A 24,836-nucleotide genomic window follows, 5' to 3' on the forward strand; every position below is an offset into this window, starting at 1 on the left:
TTGCTAAGATTAGTAACTCAAAACGGGAGTTGCAGAATAAACAGAGACTAGTTAAGGGTGAAGTGACGATATGTGTTGGAAGTGGTTCCAAGATTGATATGATCATCATCGCACACTCCCTATAATTTCGGGATTAGTGTTGAACCTAAATAAGTGTTATTTGGTGTTTGCGTTGAGCATGAATATGATTTGATCATGGTTATTGTAATACGGTTATTCATTTAAGTAAGAGAATAAATTGTTGTTCTGTTTACATGAATAAAACCTTATATGGTTACACACCCAATGAAAATAGTTCGTTGGATCTCGATCATAGTGATACACATAATCATAATATTGAAACCAAAAGATGCAAAGTTAATAATGATAGTGCAACTTATTTGTAGCACTGCCATTTAGGTCATTTCGGTATAAAGTGCATGAAGAAACTCCATACTGATGGACTTTTGGAACCACTTGATTACGAATCACTTGGTACTTGCGAACCGTGCCTCATGGGCAAGATGACTAAAACGCCGTTCTCCGGAACAATGAAGCAACCAACAGATTTGTTGGAAATCATACATACTGATGTATGCGGTCCGATGAATATTAAGGCTTACAGCAGGTATCATTATTTTCTGACCTTCACAAGATGATTTGAGCAGATATGGGGATATCTACTTGATGAAACATAAGTCTGAAACATTTGAACAGTTCAAAGAATTTCAGAATGAAGTGGAAAATCATCGTAACAAGAAAATAAAAGTTTCTATGATATGATCGCAGAGGTAAAATATTTGAGTTACGAGTTTGGTCTTCAGTTAAAACAATGTGAAATAGTTTCACTACTCACGCCACCTGAAACACCACAGCATAATGGTGTGTCCGAACGTCATAACCGTACTTTATTGGATATAGTGCAATCTATGATGTATCTTACCAATCTACCACTATCGTTTTGGGGTTATGCATTAGGGACAGCCGCATTCACGTTAAATAGGGCACCATCAAAATCCGTTGAGACGACGCCTTATGAACTGTGGTTTGGCAAGAAACCAAGTTGTCGTTTCTTAAAGTTTGGGGCAACGATGCTTATGTGAAAAAGTTTCATCCTGATAAGCTCAAAACCAAATCGGAGAAATATGTCTTCATAGGATACCCAAAAGGAGACTGTTGGGTTCACCTTCTATCACAGATCCTAAGGCAAGACATTCGTTGCTTATAATGGATCCTTTCCAGAGAAGGAGTTTCTCTCGAAAGAAGTGAGTGGGAGGAAAGTAGAACTTGATAAGGTAATTGTACCTTCTCCCTTATTGGAAAGTAGTTCATCACAGAATTCTGTTCCTGTGACTACTACACCAATTAGTGAGGAAGTTAATGATGATGATCATGTAACTTCAGATCAAGTTACTACCGAATCTCGTAGGTAAACCAGAGTGAGATCCGCACCAGTGTGGAACGGTAATCCTGTTCTGGAAGTCATGTTACTAGACCATGACGAACTTGCGAACTATGAGGAAGCGATGATGAGTCCAGATTCCGCAAAATGGCTTGAGGCCATGAAATCTGAGATGGGATCCATGTATGAGAACAAAGTGTAGACTTTGGTTGACTTGCCCGATGATCGGCAAGCCATAGAAAATAAATGGATTTTCAAGAGAAAGACGGACGCTGATAGTAGTGTTACTATCTACAAAGCTAGAATTATCGCAAAAGGTTTTCGACAAGTTCAAGGTGTTGACTACGATGAGTTTCTCTCACTCGTATCTATGCTTAAGTCTGTCCGAATCATGTTAGCAATTGCCGCATTTTATGAAATCTGGCAAATGGATAAACAAAACTGCATTCCTTAATGGATTTATTAAAGAAGAGTTGTATGTGATGCAACAAGATGGTTTTGTCAATCCTAAAGGTGCTAACAAAATGTGCAAACTCCAGCGATCCATCTGTAGACTGGTGCAAGCATCTCAGAGTTGGAATATACGCTTTGATGAGTTGATCAAAGCATATAGTTTTATACAGACTTACAGTGAAGCATGTATTTACAAGAAAGTGAGTGGGAGCACTACAGCATTTCTGATAAGTATATGTGAATGACATATTGTTGATTGGAAATAATGTAGAATTATTCTGTAAAGCATAAAGGAGTGTTTGAAAGGAGTTTTTCAAAGAAAGACTTCGGTGAAGCTGCTTACATATTGAGCTTCAAGATCTACAGAGATAGATCAAAACGCTTGATAAGTTTTTCAATGAGTACATACCTTGACAAGATTTTGAAATAGTTCAAAATGGAGCAGTCAAAGAAAGAGTTCTTGCCTGTATTACAAGGTGTGAAGTTGAGTAAGACTCAAAACCCGACCACGGCAGAAGATAGAAAGAGAATGAAAGTCATTCCCTATGCCTTGGCCATAGGTTCTATAAAGTATGTCATGCTGTGTACCAGATCTATTGTATACCCTGCACTGATTTGGCAAGGGAATACAATAGTGATCTAGGAGTAGATCACTGGACAGCGGTCAGAATTATCCTTAGTGAAATAAGGATATGTTTCTCGATTATGGACGTGACAAAAAGGTTCGTCGTAAAGGGTTACGTCGATGCAAGTTTTTGACACTGATCCAGATGATTCTAAGTCTCAATCTGGATACATATTAAAAGTGGGAGCAATTAGCTAGAGTAGCTCCGTGCAGAGCATTGTAGACATAGAATTTTGCAAAATACTTACGGATCTAAAATGACAGACCCGTTGACTAAAATTATCTCACAGGCAAAACATGATCACACCTTAGTACTCTTTTGGGTGTTAATCACATAATAAATGTGAACTAGATTACTGACTCTAGTAAACCCTTTGGGTGTTGATCACATACCGATGTGAACTATGGGTGTTAATCACATGGTGATGTGAACCATTGCTGTTAAATCACATGACGATGTGAACTAGATTATTGACTCTAGTGCAAATGGGAGACTGAAGGAAATATGCCCTAGAGGCAATAATAATGTTATTATTTTATTTCCTTATATCATGATAAATGTTTATTATTCATGCTAGAATTGTATTATCCGGAAACATAATACTTGTGTGAATACATAGACAAACCAAACGTCACTAGTATGCCTCTACTTGACTAGCTCGTTAATCAAAGATGGTTATGTTTCCTAACCATGAACAAAGAGTTGTTATTTGATTAACGAGATCACATCATTAGGTGAATGATCTGATTGACATGACCCATTCTATTAGCTTAGCACCCGATCGTTTAGTATGTTGCTATTGCTTTCTTCATGACTTATACATGTTCCTATGACTATGAGATTATGCAACTCCCGTTTGCCGGAGGAACACTTTGTGTGCTACCAAACGTCACAACGTAAATGGGTGATTATAAAGGAGCTCTACAGGTGTCTCCAAAGGTAGATGTTGGGTTGGCGTGTTTCGAGATTAGGATTTGTCACTCCGATTGTCGGAGAGATATCTCTGGGCCCTCTCGGTAATGCACATCACATAAGCCTTGCAAGCATTGCAACTAATATGTTAGTTGTGAGATGATGTATTACGGAACGAGTAAAGAGACTTGCCGGTAACGAGATTGAACTAGGTATTGGATACCGACGATCGAATCTCGGGCAAGTAACATACCGATGACAAAGGGAACAACGTATGTTGTTATGCGGTCTGTCCGATATAGATTTTCGTAGAATATGTAGGAGCCAATATGGGCATCCAGGTCCCGCTATTGGTTATTGACCAGAGAGGTGTCTCGGTCATGTCTACATAGTTCTCGAACCCGTAGGGTCCGCACGCTTAACGTTCGTTGACGATATAGTACTATGTGAGTTATGTATGTTGGTGACCGAATGTTGTTCGGAGTCCGGAATGAGATCACAGACATGACGAGGAACTCCAGAATGGTCCGGAGACAAAGTTTGATATATGGGATAATAGTGTTTGATCACCGGAAGGGTTCCGGAAATCACCGGAAGGGGTTCCGGATGTTTCCCAAAATGTTTGGGTACGAGAACACTTTATTTGGGCCAAAGGGGAAATCCCACAAGGTTTTTGGAAAACGCAAAAGGAAGTTTTGCGGAGTCCAGGGGCCAGACGCCAGGGTCCCTGGCGTCTGGGTCCAGACGCCGGGAACCCTGGCGTCTGGCCCTGGAGTCCGAGAAGGACTCTTGCCTTTCGGGTGAAACCGACTTTGTGGAGGCTTTTACTCCAAGTTTCGACCCCAGGGCTCAACATATAAATAGAGGGGCAGGGCTAGCACCAAAGAGAGATCAAGAAACACCAAGCCGTGTGCCGGGAACCCTGTCTCCTCTAGTTTATCCTCTGTCATAGTTTTCGTAGTGCTTAGGCGAAGCCCTGCGGAGATTGTTCTTCACCAACACCGTCACCATGCTGTCGTGCTGCCGGAACTCATCTACTACTTCGCCCCTCTTGCTGGATCGAGAAGGCGAGGACGTCACCGAGCCGTACGTGTGCAGAACTCGGAGGTGCCGTGCTTTCGGTACTTGGATCGGTCGGACGTGAAGACGTACGACTACATCAACCGCGTTGATATAACGCTTCCGTGAACGGTCTACGAGGGTACGTAGACAACACTCTCCCCTCTCGTTGCTATGCATCACCATGATCTTGCGTGTGCGTAGGAAATTTTTTGAAATTACTATGTTCCCCAACATTTTTCCATTTTTGTAAGAGTGTTTTTGTAAGGATTTGTGTTACTTAATACTCCCTCCATCCCAAAATTCTTGTCTTAAATTTGTCTAAATACATATGTAGTATCAATTGATACATCCGTATTTAGACAAATCTAAGACGACAAATTTTTTGGGACGGAGGGAGTATATACTTTTGCCTTTTCACAAAAAGGGAATAAAATGAGGCATCCCTGTAATTTGCATGCATATTGTCCATTGATACATATAGGTCATCTTGTATGAATGCATGCAATAATGTTCATGCATGTTTTGATGTTGGCCACCAACTAATTTGCATAAAGAAAGCATGGAGTTGAATGAATGCATGCACACAATGTTCTGATAACCATCAACTAACTTGCATAAAAAAGTATGAATAACACATATAGGCACGCACCTATAAATTAAGATCATGCCTAGCAACCTATCGCCGATCCAGAGGTTACAATGATATGTGGTCATTACAATTTCCATATGTATATATTTGTAAGGCTTATGTACGAGTTGGGATATTAAAGGACAACTGAGATGTTACAGGGAGCTTGATTTGGAGGTGGTTTGAGTGAGTGAGAGACGGGTTCTGCCAATGTGATTATTTTCTGCTGCTTATGATGAATAGCCTCACTTGTGATCAAGTGGTCGTAATTTATAGCAGGACAGCATGCTGCACTATGTTTCATCTCATCGGTGACACAAGAAAACACCACACAACGGAAGAGCAGAGCTAAGCTCACGAGCAGCCACCTTGTTGAGGTCTCACAGTTCCGCAAGCGTGTTGTCAAGATCGTGGGTGCTGCCCTCCAAGTCGGTCGGGTGTCTGCCTACTTCACGGAGCAACTAGACCACTAGGAGTGGCGGCATATGTGACACTTGCAACATCCAAGCGAAGGCACTTCACCCGGCTATAGCCTGCAAATTAAACTGAAGCCCAGGGTAGAATCCAACCGAAAGCACACTGCAAAGAAACAGTGTTGAGCAAGGGACATTTATTTGCCATCACACGAAAACTTTGGAACCAAGGGATTTTGATCATGATCAGCAACAGGGGGATGCAAATGCACATTGATTGCAGCATAGAAACAACAGAACGTCAACCTAAGATACTCCTTAGAAACAAACCGGTCTGGCGAGGCGGAGCCCGCGCGTGCCCGCGTCCCAGCCTACTCCGGCGAAGCCGAGGCCCTGCGTGCCCGCTCCGGCGAGGCGGAGCCCGCGTCCCAGCCTACTCCGGCGAGGACGAGGCCCTGCGTGCCCGCATCGCTGTTGTAGGCTGCTGGGGAGGAGGCAGCGGACCACGGCGCCTTGCGGGGTGGATCCGGTGGCCGGTGCCTAGATCCGGCGGCTAGTGACGAGGGAAGCTCGTAGGGCGTCGCCGCTGTGTCAAGTGAGGTGGTCGGAGCCGGCGAGGCTAGCGAAGATGGTTGCGGGCAGGTGCATCGCATGGTGGTAGCGGTCGACATGGTGGCGTGGTGGCCTGAGGATGAAGAAGAGAATGGGGAAATAAGACATGTGGCTGACAGGTTGGGCCCTGTGTCCACCTCAGCGGGTCAACACATTGACTAGGACTAGTTTTATCCACATCAGCCTGACGGACGGGTCCCGCTCTTCAGTTTTGTTGTTAGTCACGACTAACATCTGATTCAGTGCGATTTGTTATTCACTAGGCGCAGAAGTGGTGGTTTTTTGTGATTTTTGACAAAAATGGTGGTTTTGGAATACCCTAGCCACAAATGTGGTGGTTTTGAGCAATTTACTCACTGGCGGCATATGTGACACTTGCAATATCCAAGCGAAGGCACTTCACCCGGCTATAGCCTGCAAATTAAACTGAAGCCTAGAGTAGAATCCAACCGAAGGCACACTGCAAAGAAACAGTGTTGAGCAAGGGGCATTTATTTGCCATCACACGAAAACTTTGGAACCAAGGGATTTTGATCATGATCGGCAACAGGGGGATGCAAATGCACATTGATTGCAGCATAGAAACAACAAAACGTCAACCTAAGATACTCCTTAGAAACAAACCGGCCTTTGTATTAGCATCAAACGGCCTTAGAAAACATATTCAGGCGATATACGGAAACACATTAGGGATCACTGTCAAAACATCCTCTTGTTACCCTAAAAAAAAACATCCTCTTGTTCATTAGCACCGTCAAACTCAAAAACAACTTAGGACCTTCCTTTGCACATCCACGGTCAGGTAAACCATTGCAACAACGTTGTTTTCAAAGCGAGTTAGTCCCATTAGTTTCTTTCTAGGATACAATTTCTTCCTGCTTCTGAACCCAACTTCCGGCATGACCATGATCAAACAACTACAAGATACCAAGAAGAAAATTCAGAATCTAGTAACAAACAATTAGACCAATGGTATAACAAGACATCAGATGACATCACATGTGCGAAATCCTGGCAAGACATTTTTGAGCATGACCTACTTAAATCAATAAAGATCCCAAGATATGTGAGCTACGGGTAAGTTGAAAATGTTGGCAGTTTGATAACAGATTTTGGATAAATGAATCGGCACTAATGAGTACAACAGATATTTTCTCCAAAATACAAGATATTACAGAGATATATAGATAGAGAAAAAAAAGAATGTGCTTACATGCCTTCTAATATTATTATTATTTTGCGGGGGATATGCCTTCTAATATAACTCCAACCGGAGAATATTCTGAAGTGCACCCATGTAACGTCACTGAAGAATCACATGTCACATTCAGATATCTTTTGTAATATTTAAGTGACCGCTACAAATCCATGCACAATAACCTATTAATATATCTTATAACCCATCTTACATGTCTGAACTTTGAATATAGCATCGTAGATTTAGGTGAGATAGCTTTATCTCGAGAACAATTTTTCCACTGCATAATAGCTTCAGGAGAGAGAATATCAGATAAAGCTACTGCCTAAACAGAGATGTATGGGTGTCAGTTCGCTATATCAGCTGAAGCTAATTTCAAAACCCACCACTGCAATTGACACATCCTGAAACCCAGTCTGATTCTAAATTACTCATCATCGTGCAGCACTAGGATTCTCATAAAGTATTTATGCTGCCAATAACCTGGGTCCGGGCGCAACCTCAAAAAACGAGGAAAAACAGTCACAAGCATCATCTCAAACACACCCTGAAAGCATCGCACGCCCCAAATGTAGAACAATAATGAAAAATTCAACAGAAACTGAACAATGTGAATGTCACATGCTATCAATGCCCGATGTGCCAGCATATGTCGAAATATCTCAAACCACCTTGGAGCTTGACTGATTAAGAGGACTAATCAGCTGAAAGATTCAGCAACAGAACCATTAGTTCAAGACTTGATCTTGCAACATGAAAAAAATAACAAGACGACGCCACACTGCCATATATTTCTAGAGGTTCACTTCAAAGTTGACGCACGAGACAGACACATCTACATCACTACCTCTCCAGCCATGCGAATTCTACATGCGACCAGAGCAGAGCCCATCCTTGTGCTGCGCTGAAAGATTATTGTTGTCCTTGTCCAAAGCAACTGAATCCCCATGTGCAAATATTCATTTCCCCCTGTGTATCAGCAGATAAACAACAATCAGGTCACTAAGAAAGATGTTACATGCGCATAGAGGTACACGTGTTCTAGCCACCATAAGAATTATATAATACAAACAACATAATATTCGACAAAAAGAAGCAGTTTGATTGTACTTGTAAATAAACTTTAGGCATACCTTTGTGTGTTCAGTACCCAGTGACATAGAAGCTCATGAGGTACATGAAGCAGCATACGCCGACTAACAGGACTAGCTTTTCTATAATCCACAAGGTATTGGTACGAGCTCCTTTTTTCCTGAGGAAGTTCTTCTTCTGTTCACCATCCATCAACTCAGCCGGAGGAGTATTTTTCTCTTGCGCTCGACGGAGGATGTTGAGTTTGAAGTCAACAAGCAGTTGATCCTGTAGGCTCTCAGGTAGACGCGGGTACACTTCATTCACCAGCTCTGCAAAAGCTTCCTTAACTCTGGTGTCAGCAATCAATTCATCAGTCTTGAGAGCTTGTGCACACTTCACTGCCTCAGTCAACACTTTGGTCAACTTTAGCTTCTCTGGATTCTCTCTAAAAAGAATGACAAACAACAAAAACTCAGCCTCGTCCATTTTTCTTTGGTTGATGCTCAAGTGGATGATGTTATACAACAAGAAAAATGCATGACCCTAACAGATTTTCAAGAGAGAGGAAAATCAAATGGGTAACTAAAAGTGTTCATCATGAACATTGTTCATATACATACATATAAAACAGTTTTTTCAGTCATGAATTCTCAGAAGAACAAAAAGACCAGCCATTATTAGCGTCCAATAATAAAGGCTATCTAAAATATACACCGGGGCAAAAGCCCTGGGCTGGATGGCTTCACTTCGGATTTTTTTTTTCAGGACTTAATCAGGGAAGATACACTTGCCTTGCTTGATCAGTTCTTTGAGGGAACAGTGGAGCTTGACAGAATAAACATATCTTTTATGATTCTGCTGCCGAAAAAAAGACAACACCAACACCCCTGATAACTTAAGACCGACCCCCTTTCTTGATTGACCAAATAAGTGGATTACTAAGGTACTTGCAGCCAGATTACAGTATTTCATTAAGGCCTTGTTCGGTTAATCCTCTTCTCAAGGGGATTGGAGGGGATTTTGGCTTGTAGGGAATTTAATCTCCCTCAATCCCTGCCAATCCCCTCGAAATCCACCTCAACCGAACAAAGCCTAAGTCATTTGTTGATGAGGATCAGTTGGGACAGATGCATTGCGGACAACTCTTTCTATGGCATAGATTCAATCCAGAATTGTAGAAAAAGGAAAAGTGGAGCCAATCTGAAAAGGGGTTTAAGGCAAGCAGACCCGCTCTCCCCACTACTGGTCATAGTTGGACGTTCTCTAGTAGACAATTAAGCAGTTTGCTTCTCGAGGTTTACTGCGGCACTCTGTTTTACCTGAATAACCTCACCTCGTGCTCCAAGATGCCGAAGACATGTTAATTGTTATGGAAGCAGACCAGGAAAATGCCAAGTTACTGAAGGAGAATTTGGAAGCTTTTTCAAGGCATAGTTGGACTGTCGATCAACTACTCCAAGTCGACTTCTGTCCCCATAAACCTAGAGGCATGTGAGAGTGTTCAAATTGCTTCAGTTTTTGGCTGTTTCGGTGGAAACCTTCCCCCAGAATTACCTGGGGATACCTTTAGCAGATTCAAAGCTTCCAAGGAAGCATCTCTGCCCTTCATTTCAGCCATTGAAAAAAGGCTGCCTGGTTTCTCTTTGGCTTCGGTGGGAGGAGGCTTTGCTCTGTTTGGATGTTGATATTCAGGGCTATGGAATTGAATTATCCCCAATATCAAACCTGTCATGGGATAGGCCACGGGCCGGGCTGGTGATGGGCTTTGACTGCAACTGCGTCCAAGAGATGAGAAAGAGAGATACAAGGGATTAGGATATAAGCGACAGCTTCTCTGCAGAAAGGCATCGAACATAATAAAAGCAGCTTCAGGCCTTCTTCTTCTTCCTCGGTTCCTCTCCGTTCCCTCGTGTCCGTACGACCTTCCCTCCCTCCCTCTTGCTGCCTACCCTGATTCCCTGCTCTTCCTCGTCTAATTCCTCCAATTACTCGTGTAATCTGTACCTTGTATCTAGTTCCTGGTGTTAATCTGTATGAGAGAGGCACGTTCGTTACAATTGGTATTCAGAGCCACAGTTCCTCGCGCTCTTCCGGCCTTGATCCGTAATTCCGACGATAGGTTGGTGGTGGATCTTGTTCTACTGCTGTAATACCGATCCGAGGTCAGATCGGTTGGAAGTTGCTACAAACTGGTTTCTGGACACTAATTGTTTGGCGAAATGTCAGAACAACCAGGAGGTGACCATGAACAGCGCCATCCATGTCTCCGTCAGCCACATGATTTATCCTATGACAGAGGCCGTGCTCTGGCAGGTCTTTGAGCTTTATGGTTGTGGTGTGACTATGATTGCTATGTTCCAAGGAAATGGTTGGGTGGAGACCTCGGTCCAGCTTCGATCTGGATGCGAGGCTGTGTGCGCGCCTAACGCCCTGCATGGCAGGAACATCTAGAACGCATGCTGCAATATTTCCATCGTGTGTACACCTATGCCGAGCCCTTGGCAATCTTTTGTCATGCCAGCGGCACCGTCCCTCTCTAAGGTGTCAAACACAACTTTGATGACCCTCACCACAGCAGCAACGCCATTGTCATCCACAGCGACTGTTGACACACCTACAGGGGTCCAGCCCTTCGCGGGGACCGCCCCCACGAGCACCTAGAAGGTGTTCACCAAAACTTCATCATCGCCCATGCCAAGCTCCAATGTTGAGGATGCCCAGCCTATTCTGATGTCAATTCCTGCAACAAATACTTGTGCGGCCACTCTTCAGTGTCAGGGAAGGTACAGCAATGCCAGGCAGTCGAGGTGTTCGACACAAGGCTTGAAGTGGAAGGAATCCGGACGCAACCCAGACACCTCATCAAGTGGGTCTCCAAGGTGCCAATCCCTCATCGCCGAGTGCGCTGGACTCCGAGGAGCAAGTACCGCCATTCCTCAATACTGCCGCCACCACCACGTCCTCCCGAACAGCCATGTTCAGGTCAGGTACCAAAGTCATTGCCATGGTCATCCCTCCAGCTCGTGACTTCACTTAGGTGCAACACAGAACTTTGCCTGGCAGACACATAACCATGGGGTCGAGATGCTTTCAGTCCGGGATATGATGAGGAGCAACATATGGTGCATATGTTCTGTGATGCTATACAGAGTAGTTCTCGAACCATGTCAAATTGCAATATCCTTGATTCTTCTATAACCTTGCAAGCAATGCCAAATCATGAAGAGTGGTCTGAACAGTGGATCCAGAGATCCATCTGGTATGTGGGTTACTGGGAATCTTAATTGGTGCAAGGGAATGCAAGATACAATTCTCATTAGACAGTGCACCTCATGGGAGTTCACAGCTCCACTGAAATGGTTGACAGTTCAAATTGGTACTGTCAGGCCTTTTGATCCAGCAAGGAAGCTTGATTTAAGATCCCAGGCTGTTGTTACTTTTTGTACAAGGGCAGAGGTATGATCAATACAGGAGACAGAAATCTTAAGTAGCAGTGGGACCCAGGAGTTCATTATGTGATAACCATATATAGTTGATTGCCAAATTTATGGAAGTGGTTGTGCTCAGCAAGCTACCCGAAGGAGTTATTGCATCGCTTTCTAGCATAGCTATAAGTATCGATCATTGTCAGCTGCAAAAGATTTAGGTGCCACTAGAGAAACAAATGAGACAATTCTGAAGGTGCATCCGGCTACTCATATTCAATTGCAAGAACATTTATTCAATATGCAGCAGTCAGAAGTGGACTCGAACAATGAACTTATCGCAGCTACTTCCGACAGCTTCCTCCTAGCTTGGCTGAAGTATGGTGATGGTTTTATCAAATTGGATATATACCCTTGTGGCATGGCGTGGTTGGTACCACAAATTTTGTTTGTGGAATTTTCTGCAACCTTATACCAATTATGGCTACGATCGTAGACTATATGTGCATTTGTTCAGCACATGAATGAATGAATCATTTGTGCAGCATATGAAAGAATGAAACGACAAATTGTAGATTCAAGCATCAAAAGGACCCGAAAGCAAATTTTGTATCCACATCTAAGGCTAACAGACCAAGATCACGCACAAAGCACATCAAATACGTAGGTACCTTGGATCTTCCTGCTGGGGATTCATGCCCAAATCCAGTGACCTACAAAAGGTAAGAGAATCTCAGATTACTAGCACACAAGGGGTTTCTGAGTAGGGTTAGGGAGGGGGCTAGGGGATGGTGGCCATGGGGCTGGAGGAATAAGCGGCGACGGGGGGAAGAGGCTGGCGTGCCTTGTGCCACGGGAGGCCGCGGGCGTGCGGTGGGGTGCGGGGAGGCGAGCGAGCGGGGAGATGGGCGCGGGGGTGGGTGAGGCGGAGGCGCCTGGAGGTGCGCGCACGCGAGGGAGGAGGGGATCCGCCGGAGAGAAGAGAGACGGAGAGGGGCTGACCTGCGCCGCCGGAAGCACTGCGCTACTCCGGCTAAAGTTCGCCTTTCCCCTGGAGCGTCGGCGAACCGGTAGGAGGAGCGCTCGATCCCGAATAGCAGACCACCTGGCCATCTCCGGCCCGGCCCTGTCGGCCCACCCAGGTCCGGCCCTAAAATCCAGGGCCTAGGCCGATGGGCTTGCCCGTGGGCCAGGCTCGGGCCTGAGTTTTGAGCCCACCAGAAGAGCTTGGATGGGCTTGGGCTTGACATATTGGCATTTTAAGGAAGAGGTCCGGCCCACGGCCCTAAGCTCTAAAGGATTTTCAGGGCTTTTTACCATATGGGCTAGGCTTGGGCTTGAAATAGGCCCGATGGTAGGGCCTGGGAGGGCCTGTTTGCTGCCATGGGTTTTTTTAGGCCCGGCCCAAGCCCGGCCCATGGCCAGGTAGAAGACCAAGGTTTCTTCCCTTTTATTTAGCCGCTGGTTACTTTGCACATTGATAATTTGCCGCTTTTTTACACTAGTACTTCCTCTGCGAACTAATCTAAAACCATTTAGATCACTACATGAAACGCATGAATAAAAAAATTAAAAATTCAGACCTTTTTATTATTCTATATGCTTTGCTTCTTCTTTTTCCCTTTTTGAGGGAATATCGTTTGCTTCTTCGGATTTATTTAATCAGTCTTGCAAAGAAGTGAACATCGATATCTCTGACGGTACTCTAGGGTTCGATCAAGTCGACTGGTTTGAGAACATTCCAAATTACGATGTTTCTTTTTGGATTGCTCATTATGGTACTTTGATCGATTGATACACTATTTAAGTTTGGAATGCTAACTAGGGTGACAATCTTTATTTTTTAGAATGCTAATTAGTACATTGCTTAATTGCTAATTCCGATGCGTTAATGGGTACAACATCATTGGAGCAATGTAGGCTATCAGACCTAAGATAACGAATAGCTGATATTCAATGTTTCTACCACAACTTGGTTGTTTTTAATAGTAGTAGTGGAGATTGTAATTCATTTGTTGCTGCTTTTTTACTTTGCACTTTGATCTTTTTCCCCCTTTCAGGTGGTTCGCATGTAAAATGACCAGAATATCACTAACCTACAGACTGACCATCCTCACCTCTCGCCCTCAACAACGCTAGATGATGGCGGTTGGAGGCAGCGCCTGCCATTCCCAACCAAGCCCTACTCTGCCCCTCCCTTCAACGATCTACGCCATGGTCGTCGCCCCACAACTGTTAGTCATGTGGACGGGCACCAGAACCTGCATCAGCGGGAGTGCACGCTAGTTATGCTCATAGAGCTCCAGCGACCGGAGGCAGTGGCGACAACAGCGAGCAACCGACAACAGGGACAAGAACATGGGATGGTGCCAGACTGGTAGTGAGACGCACGGGGCGGCGAGTAGTGCGCCCCACGTCACCGACGAAAGTTGGTACCCCGGTAGCGCGATCGTCGACAAACTTGAGGAGAGTAGGACAAGGAGGGGGGAGGGGGCCATCACCAGGGCAACGGTGGTGGTGAAAAGGTTCATCCCTCCCGATTCGATTTCAATTGGCTGGAATCACTAGTCAAACTAACACAAAGGGGTATTTTGGTCCACTGTTTTATTCATATATTGTGTCAGTCATTTGCAAGTATTGTTTTTGTGTGAAAAATGGTAAAAGATGAAATTACAAAGTAAAAGGTGGCAACAGATGAATTACAATGTAAGAAGTGACAAATTATCAAATCACAAAATAAGCAAGGGCTAAAAAACTATGACAAAGTCGAGCTCGTAGCCTCGAATCCGGGAATAGCTAGGTGGCCCGCGAGAGTGGGCTACCCAATATTTTGGGCCAATTCAGCAAGGCAATTCCCTAACCATCCAAACAATGGTTATTCATAATATCCAAACAAGGACATTCGGGTTGCCCAATGCTAATATCAATTTCTAGGCCTTAATATCAACACTAAACAGTGCGGTAGATAATCAACAAACGGGCAAACAAAACCTATTCAACACACAGATAATCGGAGCAACTAATTAACAGATACCCCTAAGGGGCTCAACAGTGGTCAATTTTGGTGGACTCCACAACACGCAAGCGCCCCCAAGTGTTGCACTCAGCCGTGGCAACAATTCACGCACTGGAGGCACCTGCGGAAGCATGGTTTTTTTTTTGTTTTCTGCATGCATTTTTGTGTATTTTGGGGTTTACAAATTTTGTTTGGTTTTTATACTTTCTTGAAAAAAACACTGGTTCTTGTTTTCTCCATGTGAAGCACATCATGTGAGAGTACACAAATGGTGCTTTTTTTTCTGAAAAGTGAACAACACAATTGTGCACCACGTGTAGCAGGAACTATGCTTCTTTAAAAGTGAAAATCATAGTTATCCTTCCACGTGAAAGAAATGATGCTCCTGAAAAGTGAAAAAACACAATTATGTACCGTGTGAAGTACAATTGTGTTGTGCTTCTCGAAAAAAGTGAAGCACAATTGTGCTTTCGGTTTCCGTTTTTTTTGTTTTGGTTTTTGGTTTCTATTTTCGGTTTTCTGTTTATTCGAAGATTTTTTTTCATACATGGGTCTAGTTTTGATGATCTCAACACGCAAACTCAACGATGATAATAGTTCGTGATTTGGACACATTGTTGAATAGATAAATCATTTTGAAGGAACGAATCTACGAAAAAAGCATGAAACTCTTCGGTTGCAACAAGTGTCACACATGTGGTGTGTCATATGTCATCCTCAGAGGAAGTGGGAGTGACCTTTGCAAAGGGTACCTCTTACCTAGTGATTTCGAGTAGTCAACAAACACACCCCCTCACACACTCTTTCTGTACAGGCCCAATGCATCTCTTTTGTTTTTCCCACCACCTTGGGGAAATTTCTAGAACGTCCCTTAGTTGGTTTTCCCGTTTTCTTGTGTGTTACTTTGTTGTTTTTACTAGTTTTGTTTCCCCCTTTTTCCTCTTTTTCATTTTTTATTTCTTTTGCCCTTTTTTGTTTTTAAAATTCAGGAACATATTTTGAATCTTGGAGCAATTTTTTAAAATATGAGGACATTATACAAATTCATGAACATTTTTTGAATCTGGAAACATTTTTAAAATTCGTGAATCTATTTCCCAATTTGGGAACATTTTCTAAATTCATTAACAATTTATAAAATTTTAAAACAATTTTTGATTTTATGGACCATTTTTGGATTTGGAACTTTTTGAAAATATGAGATTAAATCTAAAATCCATGAAGTCTTGTGAAGTCTGATAACATTTTTCAAATTCATGAACATCTTTGAAAAAAATCTAAGAACACTTTCAAATTCAATTTTTTTTGTTCATGTACATTTTTTGACATTTTGAACTTTTTAAAATAGAAGATCAATTTTCAAATCCATGATCATTTTTGAAATTTGGGAACATTTTCCAAATCCATGAAAATTTGAAATTCAAAACATATTTTGGAATCCAAGATTTGAGTGAGCAATACACGTCCTCTGAAATAAATATTTTTTTATTAAATCAGTAGCCCAGGCAATACCCACATATGTGATGAGCATTTTTCTAATTGTCGTGTGAGGACTTGACATGAATAATGTTACAAATACTGGTGAAGCATTGACGAAAGGTAAAAATAAAGATGGCTTGGTGAAGCTGGGATAAGATGTGACTCCCAAAATCGAAGGGTGGTATGAGGTTTTGCATTATGCGTGCTTTTAACCAAGGCTTGCCAGCCAAATAGGCTTGCCGTTTGATCAAACCCTGAATAGTTTATGCGCTCATCTCTTCGAGCAAAGTACTACCCAAATGGTAACATTTTCGATTCGGCTTTCTTTGGCAATTCTTCGCCAGTGTGGAAGGACATTGCCTATGGCTTGGAGCTGGTAAAGCACATAATCATTTAGAGAGTGGGGACCGGATCATTGATGGACATGGCGTGACCCTTGCATTCCATGTGACCATGACTTTTGCCCTATCACACCCAAAAAGGAATTGTGATTTTAACTGGGCCTCTGATTTCTTAATGCTCTGGGAGCTTGGAAGTTGTAGTGTCTGGAAGAGCATTCTCGAAACCGGCAGATTTTTCTTGCTTGGTATTGTTAAGAGTGGATACAAGTTTTTTTTATTTTTTTTAGGGAAAGAGTGCATATAAGTTAGCCACAACAGCGCATGATGAAATTTTTTTCTCGTGGAGCAGCCACCCAAAAAGAGATCGCTCCCTTTGGAGTTGTATCTAGAAGGTAAATGTTCCATTAAAGATGCATCAATGCAACGTGCTTCATCGCTGGTCCAAACATGGCACTTCTCCACTTTGTGGGAAACAAGAGAAGAAAGTTTTCATGCTCTAGTTTCATGCAGCCACGCAGAGTACCATGGGATTCCGTGCGTACGGTTTGGCCACTTCCTATGAAAGACTAGCTAATTGATAATGGGGAGGAGCCGTTGGTTACTGCATGTGGTAACCGTTGGTACAAACTTTTTGCAGTGAACAAGTTTGAGATAGGATCATAATACTTGGCGTATTTGGCAATTGCGGACTGACATTAACTTGTTCATTGCAAAGACGTACCACGAATCGAGGCGACGTTCGATTGCTTAGATAACTACTTCAAGTCTTTGCATCTTGCACAAAATTTAGCCCGGAGGAAATGTTAATGGGAAAGATGCCGCTGGAGGTGGTAACCTCTCCTTGTCTATTCCCTGGGAAGTCGTTGAATACGCCCATGCCCTGGCCTCCACCGCCAGTCATTATTAGAAAACAGGGCTTTGGTTCAGGCCGGGGTCAGCCCATTAGTCCCGGTTCAGTCCAGAACCGGGACCAATATGGGCATTGGTCCCGGTTCGTGAGCCCAGGAGGCCGGTCGGGCCACGTGGGCCATTGTTCCCGGTTCATCTGGACCTTTTGGTCCCGGTTGGTGGGATAAACCGGGACCAATGGGGCTCGCCCCTGGCCCATCATCATTGGTCCCGGTTGGTGGCTTGAACCGGGACCAAATACTCCCCTTTAGTCCCGGCTCATGTCACCAACCGGAACCAATGAGGTGCCTATATATACCCCTCGCTCACGAGCAGAGCACCCAGTACTCTGTTTTTCTCTGGCCGAGGGGGAGAGGGCTTGGTGGTGCTCTAGCTCACCTCCTATGCACACAAGGTGTTCGATGGAATGCCCGAGCCACACTACTTAAGCTTTCTCCTCTCCAAGCTCCATTTTTCATAATATTTGTCTAGGTTTAGTGGTCCGTCACGCCCCGTCCCCGTCTTCACCGTCGTCGATCACCCGGGCCGAGCTCATCGCCGGCACCACCATGGTGAGCTTCTTGTTCTTATCTTCTTTCCGAAAGGAAAAATATTCTTACTTGTATGTTTACATAGATACTTGTATTATTTTCTTACTTTTATTATTGCAACTTATATAGTGCGATGGTTTTGGTATCTGCCCCCGTCGGCCCTCGTCCCGTCTATGATTCGGATGTGGTATATATATTATCTTTATAACTATTGGTTCATTTATTGTTTATGAAAATTATGCCGACCAACGTGACATAGATTTTATTTATCTAGGATGTATGTGAATCGGAAATGCCAACCGACCCTATTGTCGAGAGGTTAAATTTAGTTGAAGAAGAAAACAATTTGTTGAAGGAAAAAATAAGAAAAATTGAGGAGGAGAAGATGATATTGGAGTTGCATGTTGCGGATGTCGTCGATGATCACAAGATCAAGATGGATGCAATGTGCTTAAAGATTAGAAAGATTAGAAAATATGCCATTCATACCGAGGCTTGGTATCATTATGATGTTGGATAAATTGTTACCTTGGTTGCGATTATGATCGCATTTGTTTTTGCATTGAAATGTTTTACATAGTTTCAATGTATAGTTTAATTAATTAGATGCTCTGGAGAGCTATATGTTGTTAGATGAGAACTATGTACGCACTTTGGTTTTAATGTGATGATGAACTTATATTAATTTGGACACTTAATTATATATAATGCACGTAGATGAACCGGCAATGGATGTACGGTGACAGACACACCTGCGAGTACATTAAGGGCGTGCATGAGTTTCTCGATGCGGCCGAGCCAAACAAGTAGAATGGTTTTATGTGTTGTCCATGCACTGAATGTGGGAATACGAGGTCTTACTCTAACCGGAAAATTCTTCACTCCCACCTGCTTTACAAGGGTTTCATGCCACACTATAATGTTTGGACGAGGCACGGAGAAATAGGGGTTATGATGGAAGACGACGAAGAAGAAGAGTACGATGACAACTATGTGCCCCCTGAATACGGTGATGCTGCAACATGGGGAGCTGGTGAAGATCAAGAGGAACCAGACGATGTGCCCAATGATGCTGCAACGGGTGAAGCTGCTGAAGATTAAGAGGAACCAGCCGATGTGCCCGATGATGATGATCTCCGTCGGGTCATTGTCGATGCAAGGACGCAATGTGAAAGTCAAAAGGAGAAGCTGAAGTTCGATCGCATGTCAGAGGATCACAAAAAAGGGTTATACCCCAATTGCGAAGATGGCAACACAAAGCTCGGTACCGTACTGGAATTGTTGCAGTGGAAGGCAGAGAAATGCTGTGGCTGACAAAGGATTTGAGAAGCCCCAAAGGATAAGGAATTGCCCGACAGTACATACGCAGCAAAGAAGGTCGTATGCCCTCTAGGATTGGAGGTGGAGAAGATACATGCATGCCCTAATGACTGCATCCTCTACCGCGGTGCATACAAGGATCTGAACGCATGCCCGGTATGCGGTGCATTACGGTATAAGATCAGACGAGATGACCCTGGTGATGTTGACGGCGAGCCCCCCAGGAAGAGAGTTCCTACGAAGGTGATGTGGTATGCTCCTATAATACCACGGTTGAAACGTCTGTTCAGAAACGAAGAGCATGCCAAGTTGATGCGATGGCACAGTGAGAACCGAAAGAAAGATGGGAAGTTGAGAGCACCCGCCGATGGGTCGCAGTGGAGAAAAATCGAGAGAAAGTACTGGGATGAGTTTGCAAAGGACCCAAGGAATGTATGGTTTGCTTTAAGCGCGGATGGCATTAATCCTTTCGGGGAGCAGAGCAGCAATCACAACACCTGGCCCGTGACTCTATGTATGTATAACCTTCCTCCTTGGATGTGCATGAAGCGGAAGTTCATTATGATGCCAGTTCTCATTCAAGGCCCTAAGCAACCCGGCAACGAAATTGATGTGTACCTAAGGCCATTAGTTGAAGAACTTTTACAGCTGTGGAATGGAAATGGTGTACGTACGTGGGATGAGCACAGACAGGAGGAATTTAACCTTAAGGCGTTGCTGTTCGTGACCATCAACGATTGGCCCGCTCTCAGTAACCTTTCAGGACAGACAAACAAAGGATACCACGCATGCACGCACTGTTTAGATGACACTGAAAGTATATACCTGGACAAATGCAGGAAGAATGTGTACCTGGGCCATCGTCGATTTCTTCCGACCAACTATCAATGTCAAAAGAAAGGCAAGCATTTCAAAGGCGAGGCAGATCACTGAAAGAAGCCCGCCATGCGTACCGGTGATCACGTACTTGCTATGGTCAATGATTTACACTACGTAATATTTGGAAAGGGTCCCGATGGACTAGCTGTTCCGAATGACGCTGAGGGACACACACCCATGTGGAAGAAGAAATCTATATTTTGGGACCTACCCTACTGGAAAGACCTAGAGGTCCACTCTTCAATCAATGTGATGCACGTGACGAAGAACCTTTGCATGAACCTGCTAGGCTTCTTGGGCGTGTATGGGAAGACAAAAAATACACCTGAGGCACGGGAGGACCTGCAACATTTGCACGAAAAAGACGGCATGCCTCCGAAGCAGTATAAAGGTCCTGCCAGCTACGCTCTTACGAAAGAAGAGAAAGAAATCTTCTTTGAATGCCTGCTTAGTATGAAGGTCACGACTGGCTTCTCGTCGAATATAAAGGGAATAATAAATATGCCAGAGAAAAAGTTTCAGAACCTAAAGTCTCATGACTGCCACGTGATTATGACGCAACTGCTTCTGGTTGCATTGAGGGGGCTTCTACCGGAAAACATTCGATTAGCCATTGTGAAGCTATGTGCATTCCTCAATGCAATCTCTCAGAAGGGGATCGATCCAGAAATCGTACCAAGGCTAAGGAGTGATGTGGCGCAATGTCTTGTCAGTTTCGAGCTGGTGTTCCCACCATCCTTCTTCAATATCATGACGCACGTCCTAGTTCATCTAGTCAACGAGATTGTCATCCTGGGGCCCGTATTTCTACACAATATATTCCCCTTTGAGAGGTTCATGGGAGTCCTAAAGAAATATGTCCGTAACCGCGCTAGGGCAGAAGGAAGCATCTCCATGGGCCATCAAACAGAGGATGTTATCGGGTTTTGTGTTGACTTCATTCCTGGCCTTAAGAAGATAGGTCTCCCTAAATCGCGGTATGAGGGGAGACTGACTGGAAAAGGCACTTTTGGAAGAGACTCAATAATATGCAGGGACGGATATTCTTGGTCTCAAGCACACTACACAGTTCTACAGAACTCTACCTTGGTGACCCCGTATGTCGATGAACACAAGAACAGTCTGCGCTCCAAACACCCGGAGCAGTGCGACGATTGGATTACATGTGAACACATCAGGACTTTCAGCAGTTGGTTGGAAACACGTCTTAGAGGTGACAACACTGTTTGTGATGAGTTGTACTTGTTGTTCAGGGGACCATCTTTGACTGTATTGACTTACAAAGGATATGAGATAAATGGGAATACATTTTACACGATCGCCCAAGATCAAAAGAGCACCAACCAAAACAACGGTGTCCGCTTTGATGCAGCAACCGAGAGCGGAAAGGACACATATTATGGTTACATAGTGGACATATGGGAACTTGCCTATGACCTGATTTTAAGGTCCCTTTGTTTAAGTGCAAATGGGTCAATCTGTCAGGTGGCGGGGTACAGGTAGACCCACAGTACAGAATGACAACAGTGGATCTGAAAAATCTTGGGTACACTGACGAACCGTTCGTCCTAGCCAATGATGTGGCACATGTTATCTATGTGAAGGACATGTCTACCAAACCGAGAAAAAGAAAATATAAGGAAGCGAATACATCATACGATGAGCCAAAGCGCCACATAGTTCTTTCAGGAAAAAGGGACATCCCGGAAGTGGACGGCAAGACAGACATGTCTGAAGATTATGAAAAGTTTCATGAAATTCCTCCCTTCAATGTCAAGGCTGACCCAAGCATCCTGATAAACAATGAAGATTATCCATAGTTACGGCGCAATAAGCAAATGACACAAGCGAAGAAAAAGTGAAGACTTTCTCCCGCAACTATTATGATGATACCATGCCAACTTTGTAACACAAGAACATGCTACCATTGTCCGTTTTGTACATGCACATGCTATGTGGGTGAAATTATGATACCATGCCAACTTTCAACTTTTTCAGAGTTCATTTGAAATGCTTTCATATCTTATGGTTCGGCCCTCGTAATACCATGACCATTAGTCCCTGGCCCATGCCAACTTTCAACTTTCAACTTTCTAAAACTAATGGCACTAACAGAAAGTTTATAATTTTGCTCCTCGCCCCTGGCCCATGACCATTAGTCCCGGTTTGTGCCACAAACCGGGACTAAAGGGTTGGTCCTCGTTGCGGGCAGAGTTTAGTCCCACCTCGCCAACTGAAGGGGGCTCACACCGGTTTATAAGCCCTTCCCTCTCTGCCTTGTTGAGCTCCTCTTAAAGTGAAAATAGATGCCCTAATAGAGAAAAGTTTAACCTAAATTCATAGTGAATTTCTCTGAAATTCATAGAAATTTACTAGGAATTTAGGTTGAATTTTCTCTATAAGCGCATCTATTCTTATTTTTTTAGTAAGTTAATCACAAGCTTTTGATTCAAACAATTTTCAAATAATTCAAAATTTAACTATTCAAATTTGAAAACTAATGGCACTAACAGAAAGTTTATAATTTTTCTAAAACTAATGGCACTAACAGAAAGTTTATAATTTTGTTAACCTAAAAGCAAACAGAATTAAAAATTAAAGCAAAAAACAAAAGAAAATAAATAATGCAAAAAACAAATAAAAAAACAGGAAAAAAACTTTTTTTATAGTAAAGTTAATCACAAAATAAAATGGCACTAACAGAAAGTTTATAATTTTTCTAAAACTAAAAGCAAAAAGAATAAAAAAATAAAGAAAAAAACAAAAGAAAATAAATAATGCAGAAAACAAAACAAAAAAACTGGAAAAAATAGCAACAATAAGTATTTTGTTGTAAGTAGAAACAAAATAAAATAAATAAAGCAACAAAGAAAACAAAAAAACAAAAAAAGTGTTTTCAAATTTGAAAACTAATGACATTAACAAAAACTTTATAATTTTTCTAAAACTAAAAGCATAAAGAATTAAAAATAAAGCAAAAAACAAAAGAAAATAAAATAAATAAAGCAACAAAAAAACAAAAAAATGCCACCTACTGGGCCCCACGGCCTGAATACGACTAAAAACCCATCAAAGGGCCAGGATTCAGGCCCGCAGGAGGCCCAGTAGGTCCCCAGGCATAGCAGTGACAATTAGGCCCGTAAGCCTGCAATGGAGAGAAGCTCGACAGGGGTGCGGCAGTGGGGCTTATAAACCACTGCGCACCCCTCTCAACTAGCGAGGTGGGACTAAACTTTCGACGCAGCAGCCGCACAAGACCTTTGGTCCCGGTTGGTGGCACCAACCGGGACTAAAGGGGGGCATTGGTCACGGTTTGTGCCACGAACCGTGACCAATGCCTTTGCTATATAAGCCAGCACTTAGGAAAATTTCACATTTCCCTAGCAGTTGCCCCCCGACGACGCCGAGCACATCGACGCCGCCAGGCTGCCCCAACGCCGCTCGCCGCCCCAGCCGTCGCCGTCTCCCGCGCCTCGAGTCGCCGTCGCCCGCGCCCTCGCCGGCGTCGCCCGCGCCCTCGGCCGACACCGTCGCCACGCGCCGCCGTCCCCTGCCTTGACGCGCGCCGCCCCTGCCCCGTCGACGTCGCCGTGCCGCCGTCCCCTGCCTCGAACGTCGCCGCCTTCGTGAGCACCGCACGTCTGCCGCCCCCACTGCCGCCGTGCATTTTTTTATTATACATGCTATTTTTACATGTTTCTAGATTTTCACATATATGTGTATGTATGTATTTTTTAGATATACATATTTTTTGATCTATGTTCATATATGTATGTATGTACTTTTTACATGTTTCTTGTATGTATGTATGTATTTTTTCAATTGTAATGATGTTTTAAAAATACATATATGCAAAAGTTAGATTTTTAATTAGAATTTTTTATCTATATATGTTCTCTAATTTAGTACATTTTAGGTTAGTTTCATTTTAAAAAAAGTTTTATATATTTAGGAAGAAGGAATAGAAGGAAGAAAATGTTTTATATATGAGGGTCGAGAGGGCGTCGACGGTCGAGAGGAGGTCGAGAGGGGGTCGTCGAACATGAGAGGAAGAAAAGGATAAAAAAAGAAGAGGAAGAAGAAAAAAAGGAGAAGAAAGAATAGAGGAGATCTTCTCCTCTATTCTTTCTTCTCTTCTTTTTTCTTCTTCTTCCTATATGTATTAGTTTTTTTATTTAGGTTGTTAATTAGTAGATATTAATTTTGTTCATATATGTATGGATGCATGTGATATGTATGTATGTATGTATCGGGTATGTCGTTGTCGATATACCCCCTACCTGATAACTTCGACATGAGGGGGTCGAGAGGGGGTCTAGGGTCGCCGAGGGGTCGAGGGTCGTCGAACATGAGAGGAAGAAGAGGATAAAAAAAGAAGAGGAAGAAGAAAAAAAAGAGGAGAAGAAAGAATAGAGGAGTAAGAAAGAATAGAGGAGTTCTACTCCTCTATTCTTTCTTCTCCTCTTTTTTTCTTCTTCTTCTTCCTCTTTATTTTATCGGGAACGAGGGTCGTCGAGGGTCGCCGAGCGGTAGAGGAGAAACCCTAAATAGCAAGTATCGTCGGTGTGAGATACATGT

At 43.3% G+C, this 24,836-nt stretch overlaps 1 protein-coding gene across 1 annotated transcript; it reads right to left on the reverse strand.

Annotated features, from left to right (window-relative positions):
* Nucleotides 1-7,900: 7,900 nt before the first annotated feature.
* LOC119357103 lies at nucleotides 7,901-12,888 on the reverse strand. The gene is made up of 4 exons (XM_037624092.1): nucleotides 12,787-12,888; nucleotides 12,456-12,497; nucleotides 8,419-8,804; nucleotides 7,901-8,254 (listed from the first exon to the last, which is right to left on the reverse strand). The coding sequence occupies exons 2-3, from the start codon at nucleotides 12,479-12,481 to the stop codon at nucleotides 8,429-8,431; spliced, it is 402 nt and encodes a 133-aa protein (XP_037479989.1). The 5' UTR covers nucleotides 12,482-12,497; nucleotides 12,787-12,888; the 3' UTR covers nucleotides 7,901-8,254; nucleotides 8,419-8,428.
* Between the last annotated feature and the right edge of the window lie 11,948 nt (nucleotides 12,889-24,836).

The sequence above is a fragment of the Triticum dicoccoides genome, chromosome 2A (assembly GCF_002162155.2).
Source record: "Triticum dicoccoides isolate Atlit2015 ecotype Zavitan chromosome 2A, WEW_v2.0, whole genome shotgun sequence".
Classification (NCBI taxonomy): Eukaryota; Viridiplantae; Streptophyta; class Magnoliopsida; order Poales; family Poaceae; genus Triticum; species Triticum dicoccoides.

Bases quoted from the DNA above. Each gene is read 5' to 3' on its own strand.
- LOC119357103 (XM_037624092.1), bottom strand. From the start codon at position 12,481: ATGAATCCCCAGCAGGAAGATCCAAG. The intron at 8,805-12,455 runs GTACCTACGTAT...CATTCTTTTTAG, and splicing joins CCCCAGCAGGAAGATCCAAG to AGAGAATCCAGAGAAGCTAA.